The sequence below is a fragment of the Stylophora pistillata genome, chromosome 4, assembly GCF_964205215.1.
Source record: "Stylophora pistillata chromosome 4, jaStyPist1.2, whole genome shotgun sequence".
Lineage (NCBI taxonomy): Eukaryota > Metazoa > Cnidaria > Anthozoa > Scleractinia > Pocilloporidae > Stylophora > Stylophora pistillata.
The window spans coordinates 6,961,944-6,974,145 of NC_142522.1; the positions used below are offsets into that span (position 1 = coordinate 6,961,944).

Sequence of the window (12,202 nt, forward strand, 5' to 3'; positions counted from 1 at the left end):
ATTTTTCTCTTTTTCATGCCTCTTTTCCTTTCCCTTTTAGACCTGCTCTCTGGTCCAAGCTGGGTAAGGAACTCTGCTGCAACTCTACCCTAGGCGAGAAAAAAGCGGTATAATCTTGAGGAAGCAAATTGTTTCCTATTTAAAAGAGAAGCGACATTTTCACTGAGACGATACTATCCGGAGCTATTTTGGCAAAATTTTTTTCTATTAACAGTGAAATATCACTTTTCATTAATCTCAGAGGACGCGGTAATGAATTCTGCTATGTGATTGGTTTTCAGCGCGGTCCGCATTTTCCTATTTCTGCCCACATTGCACGCTTTCGTGAGTCGCCGAGTACATTCTTATTTGCGTTGCCATTTTTAATAAATATATCAGTTTCGTTTTTCCGGTTGGGAAGTATTTTTGAGCGAAGACATCGGTCATTACCTCAAGCAGATAAAAAACTTGTTAATCCTCTTCTTTCCTTATCTCTGAAATCACTTTAGGTGACGGCGAAAAAATTGCTTTCGAAAGTGATTGACGGTAGCAAATGTGTCGTGGGTTACCACGCGGTCCAAAAACCGTTTGTCTTAATTTTGATCCCTTACAAAAAGTAATTCAGGAAGTTGAAACGTAAGGTACTTGTTTGCGTTTGAATTCATTAATGAAACTTTCATTCATTTTATATCTGAATTCAATTCTCTTCAACAATTTGTTCGTTATGAAACGGCGAAGGAACTTTTCTACTACAAATACACTTTCGGTAAGCCTTTGCAAGTCCTTTCCCTTTGCCGCACCTTTGAACGGTAAAGTAAACAACAGAAACCAATGGAATTCAATAATAAAAAGCCGCATTAAATTCCTTTGTGTCTAATTCTCTGCCACGCACAAATCTCAGAAAAGATAACACACATTATTGAACATCATGTATCTTTCTTTATTTGAACCTCAAGCTTATTAGCTCATATTTCTTGCTTAATAAGGACAATACCACATTTCACAAAGGTCTCCATCGGAATAACCTGGGTCTTCATAGATCCTGTGGTAAAGACGGCTTGCATGCTTTTGGCAAGGTAGAGGAAGTAGGTTCCAATCTATCATGCCACGCCCTTTCTTACACAGCCACTCACTAGCACATGCAAAATAATTATGACAGAAAAAGTACTTTCCATCGGCATTTGGTGAAGGGTGGCCCCCCTTCAGAATGTAGTGCTTCCTCTTATCGATGCTACTTTCAAAGGCTTTTGCGTGGGATCCCCAGAGAATCCAGACCGATGGACTGGTGTTATCGTTGGTGTAATCAATGGCTGCTTGGGTGAAATTCTTCCAAAGGTCAATGTGAGAACCTATATCGTTTTGGATTAGTGTCAACGCTGTGTTGAGCAGAAGGACGCCTTCCTCAGCCCACTTAATCAAAACCCCATCTGAAGTATTAACACAGTATCCCCCGTTGCGAGCCTCGAGTATCACTCTCTGCACACTGGGGACCTCGGAAGGGTCGACCGAGGGGTCCAGACTAAAAGCGAGGCCTGTTGCTAGTCCCGGCTGGGGAGCTGGATCTTGTCCCACAATCACTGCCCTGAGTTTGTCAGGTGAAACCATATTAAACGCTCTAAAGACGTTTCCAATATCCGGGTTAATTCCAAGGTGAGAGTCTTGCTGGATTTGCTGAGAGATGACTTCCATCATTTGCACGACGTCTGCACGATCAAAGAAATCCTCCCATCCAGGGGGCTTACAGTTGGCGGTGTAGAGTATCTCCGTCAGAGTGTAGGTTTCGTATGTTGCGGTCTCGAGTAGTTCTTCACAGTCCTCATAATGCGAATCCATGACAGCTTTATGTTTTCCACCTGTAAATGATAAGGATCATTTTCACGTAGTTTTATTGTCTCACGGGTGCCTTCCTTTCCTACTCTTGTTCCCGAGCGAGCAAAGGCGATTGATTAGTGACCTACACCATCTGGTTTTCTGGCTCTTCAGAAAAATCGCAAACCCGAACATATTCAAGGGGCCGTCAGACTTCTAGGATTTGAGGAGGGGGAAGGGGGAGGGGGTAGGGGGTGGCGGAGTGCTTTCCCTGGGAAAAAAAAAACATTGACGACATCAACGCTGACAGTGACAGAGTTATTTTCATCCAAAGGCGAAAAACGCTAGTAGCCTAATAAAACTTTTGTTCCTACAGCTGTGTTGGGCATATAGACTAACTTTGAGCGTGACTCACCGTACAAAACCACAGAAAGAGAAATGAGCTACTTCTTCGAATTGACAGTCATTTATTACCGCTATCTCGGTCACATTACCATAAATATCAGGTTAAAGATGAGTAAAAATTGGATAGTTTATCACTTACCATCACACTTGACCAAAATAAAAAGTATCACGGCGAGAGCAATGGACTTCATCTCTTCAAATGAACACAAAGCCAGACTTTTCCCACGTAAAACAACTTAAAAAACGTCATTGAAAGGAAACGTTAACAATATTGCAAGTTCATCACAAGTCAAAGGAGGGAGCTCTTCTGATTTAACTATCATTTGGTTGTTTCAAATTCTAAGTAAATAACAAAGCACGCATCTAACAAAAAAGTAAAATTACACACGAAGTATTTGTTTGTTGCGCTACCCGACTCATTGAAAAATGCGTTTCGCAAATAATATAAAAAGAACCCTCAGGGAGAAAATTTTAATTTTTTTTTTTGATAACATTACTACTATTATGATAATTATTATAATATCTCTTTTAAGTGTACGCGCCAGCTGCCTTTGTGTTTCCAAAGAAATATGTAATTTATTTCTACAAGATCTTACGTGTGACTTATTTTTTCTATTTTTCTTAAACAATAACCTGAATTTCTCTTAAAGTACCCGCAAGGTTTATCGCAAAAGCTTGGCCTAACAGCACCGTTTAAAAAAGGGCCTTCTGCTAATTATGATATGTTATTAAAGATACACAAAAAAAACCGCTCCCCAGAATTAATTATTATCTGTTTGGGCTGACCAAATACTTCTTCGTGGTAAATGTTCTCCTTTGCATGTAGAAACGGGATCGAGCAGTGGCAGTCTCTTAAAAAACGATATCAGACTGCAAAGGTTTTTTTATCAAATTTGATATGAGTGAACGGACGGATACTCGTACAATTAGTAAAGTTCCGTATGGCCTTTATGGAGGACGTTATATAGATATTCCTGTCACCATACGTCAAGGGAGGGCTGGAGAGAATGGGGAGGGCTGGAAAGAATTTGCAGACAGTGCTCTTTTTAGGGCCGTCAGGTGTTACGTGTTCTTAGATGGTAAGTGTTCTTCGTTCACATAAAAAAGAAGACCAATCCAAGGTACTTCGGAGCAGCTCCCTTTAAAATCTTCTACTTCGAAAGGTTATCAAAAAAGAATAAGAAATGGAATAAAATTGCGGCTCTATAGGGTGGAACCGATAACGAAGGCTATGAAAATTTATAAGAAACTTCTGACTTTCCGACAAACCCTTTGTCTATCAGTTTAAGCTGTAATAGTGCGCCAATGTAGCTTTAGCTAGTCATTTCTTTGAAAACTTCAAGTTTTTTGAGTCAATAAAACAAGAAAGGCGCCAAGGGATCCTCCTCGCCCGCTTATCAACTTCGCAAACACGGGGAAAGAAAGTGGAGCTAGCGAGGAAGGGGAGTGTAGCAGACAATAGAACGAAAGGACATTCAAGTTGACGTGAACAGAGCACGTTTCGAAAGAAGCAAAGTAGCTGAATATTTGATTATTTTGCCATACTCGCTTGTGAGGTAAAGCAACCGACGAATTTTTTTCTTTTTCTCTTCCTCTTAGAATTCGAGTTGGAAGGGGTCGGCACTGGGTGCTAGTTAATTTCTTGTCCATAATTTGTGCACAGATTATATGAGTTGGGTGCATGCAGTAAATGGTGTTGTTTTTTATATCAAAAGGAAAAATACCCAAACATCATCTTTGGATGAGTCTTGAGTCGCAGTTGTTTCTGTTATGCTAAAACTATAGCCCCAAAACATCGAAATCCTAAAGCAAAACTAAGTCAGAGAAAGGAGTATGAAAGAGATCTTACCTTCTTCTTTTAAAACCTCCAGTGAGAATGGATCAAAAAGCAAGCTATTTCCCTTTTTAACTGATTTCTATGAATATCTTTTCCACGTGTATGGGCGAAACTGGATGGATGCTGAAGCGTGATTGGATAAGAAAGCACACATGAAATATTTTTAACCAATGGCGATGTAGTAAGCACGTGTTTCACTCAACTGATATCTTCTATTGCTAGACTCTCCTGACATTTGTAATTTGTACGTCGATCAAAAACGAATGTCGGGGCTATGCTTTCAGAAACACAACTAAGAGAGATTTACGGCCGACATTTTTATCTGACATACTTTGTTAAAACCAGCTCAAGCACCATAAAAAACTGTTTAGCGCGAGGACTGTCTAATCAAAAGGAAAAGTAATAGGGACCTTACCCAGTCAGGACGAAAACGCGAAGGAAGACGTCGATTAAAAAAATTAATTTCTATTTTAAGTTAGAATTTCGAAAATGGCTGTATGTCTTTACTGCCTCTTACGGCGCCACACCTCGACTTCAGCATAACGTATATAAGCATATTTGAGTCCCAAATGGAAATTAAAATAATTTGCAGTTGTAGTTTCCATTTGCAGACTTTTGAGGACGGCTGACAAATGTACAAAGTTTTAAAATGCATGTACTGGCTATTGTTCTACCCATTAAATCTTTTGTTTTGCCACGTCCTAGTTGCCGTCGCCGTCGTGGTTTGCTTAAGGTTCCTAATATCTATGTTACTAGGGCAGATTGTTAAGAGAAATTCCTCTCTCTTTACGAATGACCACTACACCTAACTTTTTACTGGTGGAAAAATAACTGAATTATTTCTAAAACTAGTTGAAGTCTGGAAAGATTATCTAAAACATTATTTTTACTAGAGAGACATTCTGTCTTTCTTTGATCAGAACAATGACGAAAGGTAATTAGTTTGGAAAATAATTGTCGGAGCTGATCTAAATTTGTTTTTTCTATGACTATGCTTTTGTTCTCTATCATTAAAGAATTTTAAAAGTCGGATAGTCGTGATGGACAGTTCTCGAAATATTCTTTCATCTCTAAAAGCGAGACCATTCAACTGTTATCTGACCTTTTGGCAACATTACCAGAACGCCTTTGTTAAGCGAATGTCATGCTAAGAGCGAATGTTTTCTTAAGAGGCGCGGTATCAAATTTATAATCACATTAGCGAAAACACATCTAGCTCGTTCCGTTCTTGTTCTGTTGTCTGTGGCAACCAAGTCTTTGTTGGTTAGACCTATTCAATCTTTTGAAATAATATGTGAGAAAATTCACACAGGTGTTATAGCCTATGTCTATTTCATAAATGATTGAGTCTTACTTTACCAAACTTCCTTCAAGCTCAAATGAAAGAACACGCTTATCACAGGTTTTATGATAGAGCTACCTAAAAGGATATACTCTGAACGTGTAGGTAAAAGTACGAAAATATATTGCTTTATTTCTTCATGTGTTAAACATAACTCGAAATAAATTCCTAGCGCAATGAAAAGTTATTTCAAAGCCTTCGCATTAAAAATGACAAAAAAGATAAAGAAAAACAAAAAAGTAAACCAAAGGCCTCTTACAATAATCTTTTGTTTGAGTATCACTCCATTGACATAGATGCCATGTTGGGTTTCAATATAGTAGAGGTCGGCTCCATTTTATGAACCAAGACAAGATTGATGACCGTAAAAGAACATTGAAAGAATGAGGCCAATATCCAGATATCAGTTGCCCTTGCAAGCTTAACTGCCATAGAATTCATCATGTGTTTGAAACTTTCAAAAACACTCGCAAGGCACATCGCATCTTGGGAATTATTACCATAAAAATTGTTTGAAAAATATATTTCTTCAAACAAAACGTATAAAAGTTACAAAATACTCAACCCATAAAACTTCAAGCTCTTTAATTTCTGCGGAATAGAAGCGGGTACACTCAAGTAGTCAGTCAGAGCACATGATTTGTATTATCTTGCTATCCGCATTGTCAGCCATATCGGCTTCCAATAATAGAGATAAAATTACACAGTGCATAACCTTAGACAATTTTTTGCCACTATTCTTAATTTCACGATTTTCTCCTGTTGGGTAAGAAAAGTAGTGGAGAACTCTGAATCTTCATTCTAGTCCACACCGGCAGGCAAATTTTTTTTGTGTGAATCATTGATGCGTTTATAACTTTCGTCTTAAATGCCTACAATGTATGTTACACCTCGTAATTACACCTCGTAAAGAAAAACAAACCGATCTTGAGCAGTATATCTTATTCAAAGGAATCTTCATCAATAACAAATAAGGACGATATTTATACATATTTTTGAACTAATTATTGTAATGCCAGTAACTTCTATATATATGTACATATTTCTATTTCTTAATTAAGTGTAAAGTTTTAAATTAGTTAGCAGGTCCACATCAGGACTTTAGTCTTGCCTACCTAGTAACCTGCTTTATCAAATAAACCATGTATGTATGTATGTATGTATGTATGTAGACTTTTCCAAAAATTTCTCCTAGAAATAGAGATATTTACGGCTTGGGTCATCACGATGACCTACAGCACCCATGCATTCAGCTGTTCAAAGCAGGCTCAAAACAGAGCTTGTCATCCATTGCCAATAGCAAGAAAATAAGGGAAGGCATTTTACAACTTGCTTCACATTCATACTAAGAAACCCTCCCTTCGCCCCTTCCCTAACTGCCAGCCTTGTGCCAGTGAACTGTGCCGTTTTTATTCGGCGACTGATAAGAGGTTAAGTTCTTGAGATAAATGTGGCGGTCGCTTTCTGACCAAGCTTTGTGTCGCCATTCTCAGTGTCGATCCCAATATATATCATAAAAAAATTCGCTGCAATGTTGCGTTAAACATAAAACAGTTGTATTTGCGATTCGCACGCCACTTTTAAATGAAAACTTTGGTGGCAGTCGATTTTCTAGTATAGAATCGACGGGCGAAATTCAGGATTTATTAGGGATCTCAAGCAAACCACGACGGCAACGAAGACGTGGCGAAACAAAACATCTAACTGGCAGAATAAATTCGAGAGGTACTCGCGTGCTGGACTCTTTCGATAGAGGTGTATTCAAGCTTTCACATTAACTTTATTGAAACTCGGTGTTCACAAAGGTAGGCTCCATGACAGACTTGGCGTCGATGCAATTACTTTTTCTTTTGAACTGATGTCGTCGCGAACGCCGGCTAATCACTCATATTCACAGCCGTGACTTTCAAACATGACTTTAATAAAACAACATACAAAATCTAGGTCAAGGTAACTGAAAAAATAAACAAATTATAAACAGAGATAAATAAAGGCGACTAAGAAATGATAAAGTACAATGTTAAAACAAATTTTGAGGGCCAGCAGTCCATCCACATAGTAGGGTTTAGTTCCCTCGCGTCAGTATATATTTTAGTTTTCGCGCGAAAAGGTTCACTAGTGTAGTTTGACGTTGTATGTTTGTGAGCTACGTCTCGTGTCCCTTTAAAGATCCAAACCGTCAGGTATGTTTAAGCTTTCATTTCGCCGGGTTTATCTCGTTTGTTTTCATTTATCGTAGGTAGCTAGATTTAGTGTAATTTATTTCGTTTCAGAAGCACTGGTCAAGAAAAGAATGGTTCAGGTAACCATTGAGAAATGTTACTGGTGCGTTCGTTACATACAGACAACGATAAACCAAAAACTCAGCGAATAGTTACAGGAAGAATGTAACTTTAGGGACTAGAAAAAGGCGTAAGGAAAAAACTAACATTTTGTTCGGTTGAGCTCACAAAAAGCTGCCGAGTATTCGAGTTTACGTCGATATATAACAATATGCAAATAAAACTGTCCAACACGACAAAAACAAGACGCGAAAGAAAACAAAGGAGGTTAATTAACAAGAAACCCAAAGGGACGCTTGCGTTCTTAACGAATATGCAAAACACCTAAAAATATAAAATATCAAAATACAAACATTTTTACCACCTAGAACTGAGTTTCTCAGTCTTTTCTAAGTTGAATCGCAAACTTGCCTCTTGAAAAGCGTTTGCTTGAATTAACTCTCACTTCCGTAAAACTTTAGAAAAAAAAAACTTGAGAGTATAGGTAAAGGAACGTCTTGAAACACAAGAAATGAGCGAAATCCATGTTTTAAATGAAATCGACCGCACCGCTCTTACCCGGACCTTTTCTTGAGCGCCTCACTTCAGCAGTTATAATTGGGGATCAAGGCATTGCCATCAGGTAAGCATAATTATCGATGCAAGGACATGTTAAACTTCTCCGTTTTAAACTTTTTTGAAATCACACAGCACGGGTGAGATTTTATTGTCTATTGCTTTAACATGTAAGGCTTTGGAGCTTTGGATTACACATAGTTGTTTCTCATTTCCCTTTAATTCCCCAACACATAAAATCCGACATTTTCAGTAATGAAGACCTGCTACTGATTTAATTTTACTCATGAAATATATCTAATTTTATTCATTCTCATGGAATGCAGGGCATGGCTGCATTTCCCAGTCGTAGCCGTTGTAATATCCTGGATCTGAGTACTATCTTTCGTATAGGCGACTTGCGTGCTTCTTGCAAGGTAAAGGAACTAAGTTCCAGTCGATGGTACCACGCTTTTTCGCAACAGCCATTCGCTGAAGTAATTTTGGCAGAATAATTTACTGCTGGGTGCCCTTGGAGATGGGTGACCCCCTTTTCCGATGTAATGCTTGCTCTTGTCAATTTTTTTCTCTAAAGATTTAGCTTGGCTGCCCCAGAGAATCCACAGTGTTGTAAAGCGCATTAGAACATTGCATGAAAATGCGCTATAGAAATTGATGTTATTATTATTATTAATCCAGATAGATGAATTTGTTTCTTCACTGATATACTTCACTATTTCCCTGCTGAAACCTCTCCAAAGTGGTATGTATGTGGGAGCCAATTTTATTTTGAACCAGGGTCAATACTTTGTTAACCAAGAGGACGCCTTACTTATCCCAGCTTTCCAAAATACCAACAGAAGGGTTGACGCAGTACCCCTCGTTTCGAGCCTCGAGGATCACTCATAAGACACTTTGGACCTCCCAGGTATGCACTGTGGGATCCAGACTAAAAGAGAGCCCGGTTGCTAGTCCGGATTGAGGAGCTGGATCTTTACCCATGCCAATGGCTTTGCCTTGATCGGGCGGAACCATGTGAAAGGCTCTAAAAAATCCAGCCTATCTTGGGATTCAGTCCAAGTCCTTCATTCTTGGAGTCGCTTTGGAGGCGACTTCTTCTCGGTTAAAGAATCCCTCTCATCCTCTTGGCTGGCGAGATGACTCGTAGAGGATTTCCATTAGAGTATGTGTCTCGCAAGTGGCGGCTTCCAGTAGCTCTGCATTAGTCATCTTGCATTTCTGCACGCTTGATGCGAATACGACCTGCTTAGAGTAAAGACGAAGAAGGGTATGAAATACTGTCTCCACCATTTTTAAATAGTCACGTACTTATATGACTTCCTAAGGCAAATTGAAAACTTTGCACTCATGAATGATTCCCTTTTTGATCCTTGTTACTATAATTGAACTCAATTCCTGAAGGCAAAGCTTGAAATAGTTGTGTTTTCCCTCCAAGTACACTTTTAGAGAGGACCTTACCAGGAACGGCTAGATCAACGATGTTATACCCTGCTTTCTTCACTCCAAGAAATGCCGTGCCCATCAAATCTCATTATTGTACTTATTTGGCCTTCCCACGCAGATATTAAAGCTACGCTCTTATCATGAACTTGTGAATGGTTCCTTTTTTACCACTCATACTTACTTTTCTCTTCATTTAAAAGTTGCTTTTTCCCTCCTTTACTTAGAACAGTTAAATCAACAATTTCGTAACCTGCTTTCTACAGTCTAAGTTGAGGGATATTGAAATACTTACTTACCACCACATAAGGGCAAAAAGGATGCTTCCAGGAGAAAAGCCAGGATCTTCATTTCTATAATGTTCAGCTTGTAGCACCTGCTAGAATGAAAACTCTTCTCATGTGAAAGTGTCTTTCGGTAGTTATATTGCAACGCAAATTGCATAAATATTGGGGGAAACGTGTAAGCGATTGTAATGGTGAATACCCGAGTGAAAAAAAGATGTTACCCAGCGATAAAACTGCATCTTCTCTTGGACAGAATGCTCTTTGAATCCGATTGGTTGTGTGAGATAGTACAGAACACAAGTACAGAACACAATCACCCAGAACTTGCTCGGTAATTGGTCAATCGGTTCGTTGAAGACGTAACAACCGGAAATAACTCTTACTGGGAGGAAGCATTACTTAAGAAAAAGGAAAAAGGAATTTTAAAAACAGCTCAGCTGTCAGAGATTCTTTCCTCGATTAACTCTTCCTAAAGACAAAATAACTTTTTTTTTTTAATTTTTGTTATGAAACTGACTTTTTTAAAATTCCTATCTGAAAATCTTAAAATTAAATATATCTTATTAACCAAGCGCGAGGGCCGTACTGGGAGAATATCGGCTCGAGGTCTTGACTGTACGGACCGAGCGCAGCGAGGTCCGTACAAAAAAGACCGAGGGCCGATATTCTTCCAGTACGGTCCCGAGCAAGCTTGGTTAATAAGAGATTTATTATACGACTGAAGTTCAAAGGGACACAAGTGCGGTATCATTCGGGACCATTCGGGACAGTGCCCAGTCCAATACTGAGAGAATATTGACCGACAATAGAGCATTTCGATTGGTTGATTTTAGTTATTGGCCCTCCGACTGCCCGAGTCGTGTAATAAAATGGTGTTTATTGAACTTCATTACGAAAGCACTGGATTTACAGGCGAACATTTGGGAAACAATAAAGAAATTTATTATGGCTTAGCACTATATTTCGATCCTCTACGACTGAAATATGATATTTCAATATTCATTTGTTTGGGTAATTAAATGTTATATTGCTTGAAGCACATTATATATTTATGAGGGACACTTTCACTTGGCAGGCGTCACTTTTTCCCTTGAAAAACATCAGTGCAGTCTTTAATTTTTTTTTTTTTAATTAAGCCTACAGCATTAAAGACTGCATTTTTCCCGACATAAAATTTTTTTTATCTCTGTTATTTTCGAACTATGTCATTTTAAAAAACCTACTTTGAACTGGATGGCCAGTTTATTACCATGAAAATTCAAAGCAAATTTTTATAAAGAAACATTTAGACGCAAATGTTTGTCGTCTTTAACATCATGTCTGTCTTTGAACAATTTCTCTATCAGTTTTCCAGAAAACTGGAATCAACAGTGATTTCCATATAAAGCTTCGAGCACGATTCAATTACGAGCATGATGTGGCATAGATAATGATAAGGGTAGACAATCTGTTACCATAGCATGCCGGCTTCGTTTGCGAAGCAATTTTAATTGCTTTTAAGTGTTTAAACACTTAAAAGTGTTGAATTAATCTGATTGCTAAGCAATTTATTTCGGTCCTCTAGCTCGTAAAATTCACATCAAATGGTTGTAAAGCTATAGTTTTACGAAAATAGATAGCACCTCTGAAATCTTGTCTGTCTTTGAACAAATCTCCTAATCAGCTTTCCAGAAAACTGGAATTAGTTATTGTTTCTGAAAAAAAAAGCTTTTCTCTTTTAAAGCTCTTGAACGCTCTTCGCAGATTCCTGCTCATACCAGTATCGTTCCACAGGCTCTGGCGTTTATGATGATTGAGACACGCCATGCGTTTTGAATCTCATCTTTCCTCTTAATTGGTATAATCATGCTTTCTGTGAAAAGCAGGATCATGCAATTATGGCTTTAGAATCTGATCATACTCAGCAGAAATCTACATGATATGCCCAGTTGCAATGTATGAAATCCATCCTCGCAGTAATGAACGCTACTTATGTTGTAGTAGAAATTAGACCTGAAAAATGTTTTTTTGTTGTTGTTGTTGTTGTTTTGTTTTCAGCCCTAATTCCCACTAATACATGAGAAGGGTTCATTACTGGGAGGATCGCTTTTATAAATTTCATGCAAACGCAGTACACACATATGATACTTATATCATTTTCATATATTCTAAATTCATCAATGTTCCCAATGTTACTCATTTAACGGCCTAAGAAATACAGATCATGAACTTTATTACCAACTGGGCAGATTCACTTTCTAGTTTCATGCTAAAAATTTACATGAAA

General features: G+C 38.3%; 1 protein-coding gene across 1 annotated transcript; it reads right to left on the minus strand.

Moving 5' to 3' along the window:
- Positions 1-895: 895 nt before the first annotated feature.
- LOC111320405 (uncharacterized) lies at positions 896-4,099 on the minus strand. Its single transcript, XM_088758532.1, has 3 exons — positions 4,043-4,099; positions 2,333-2,428; positions 896-1,832 (listed from the first exon to the last, which is right to left on the minus strand). The coding sequence occupies exons 2-3, from the start codon at positions 2,382-2,384 to the stop codon at positions 958-960; spliced, it is 927 nt and encodes a 308-aa protein (XP_088614658.1). The 5' UTR covers positions 2,385-2,428; positions 4,043-4,099; the 3' UTR covers positions 896-957.
- Between the last annotated feature and the right edge of the window lie 8,103 nt (positions 4,100-12,202).

What these genes read in the sequence shown, in the direction of transcription:
- LOC111320405 (XM_088758532.1), bottom strand. Translation starts at nt 2,384, where the DNA reads ATGAAGTCCATTGCTCTCGCCGTGATACTTTTTATTTTGGTCAAGTGT. An exon ending in TATTTTGGTCAAGTGTGATG is followed by an intron (nt 1,833 to 2,332) that starts GTAAGTGATAAA and finishes TATCATTTACAG; the next exon opens with GTGGAAAACATAAAGCTGTC.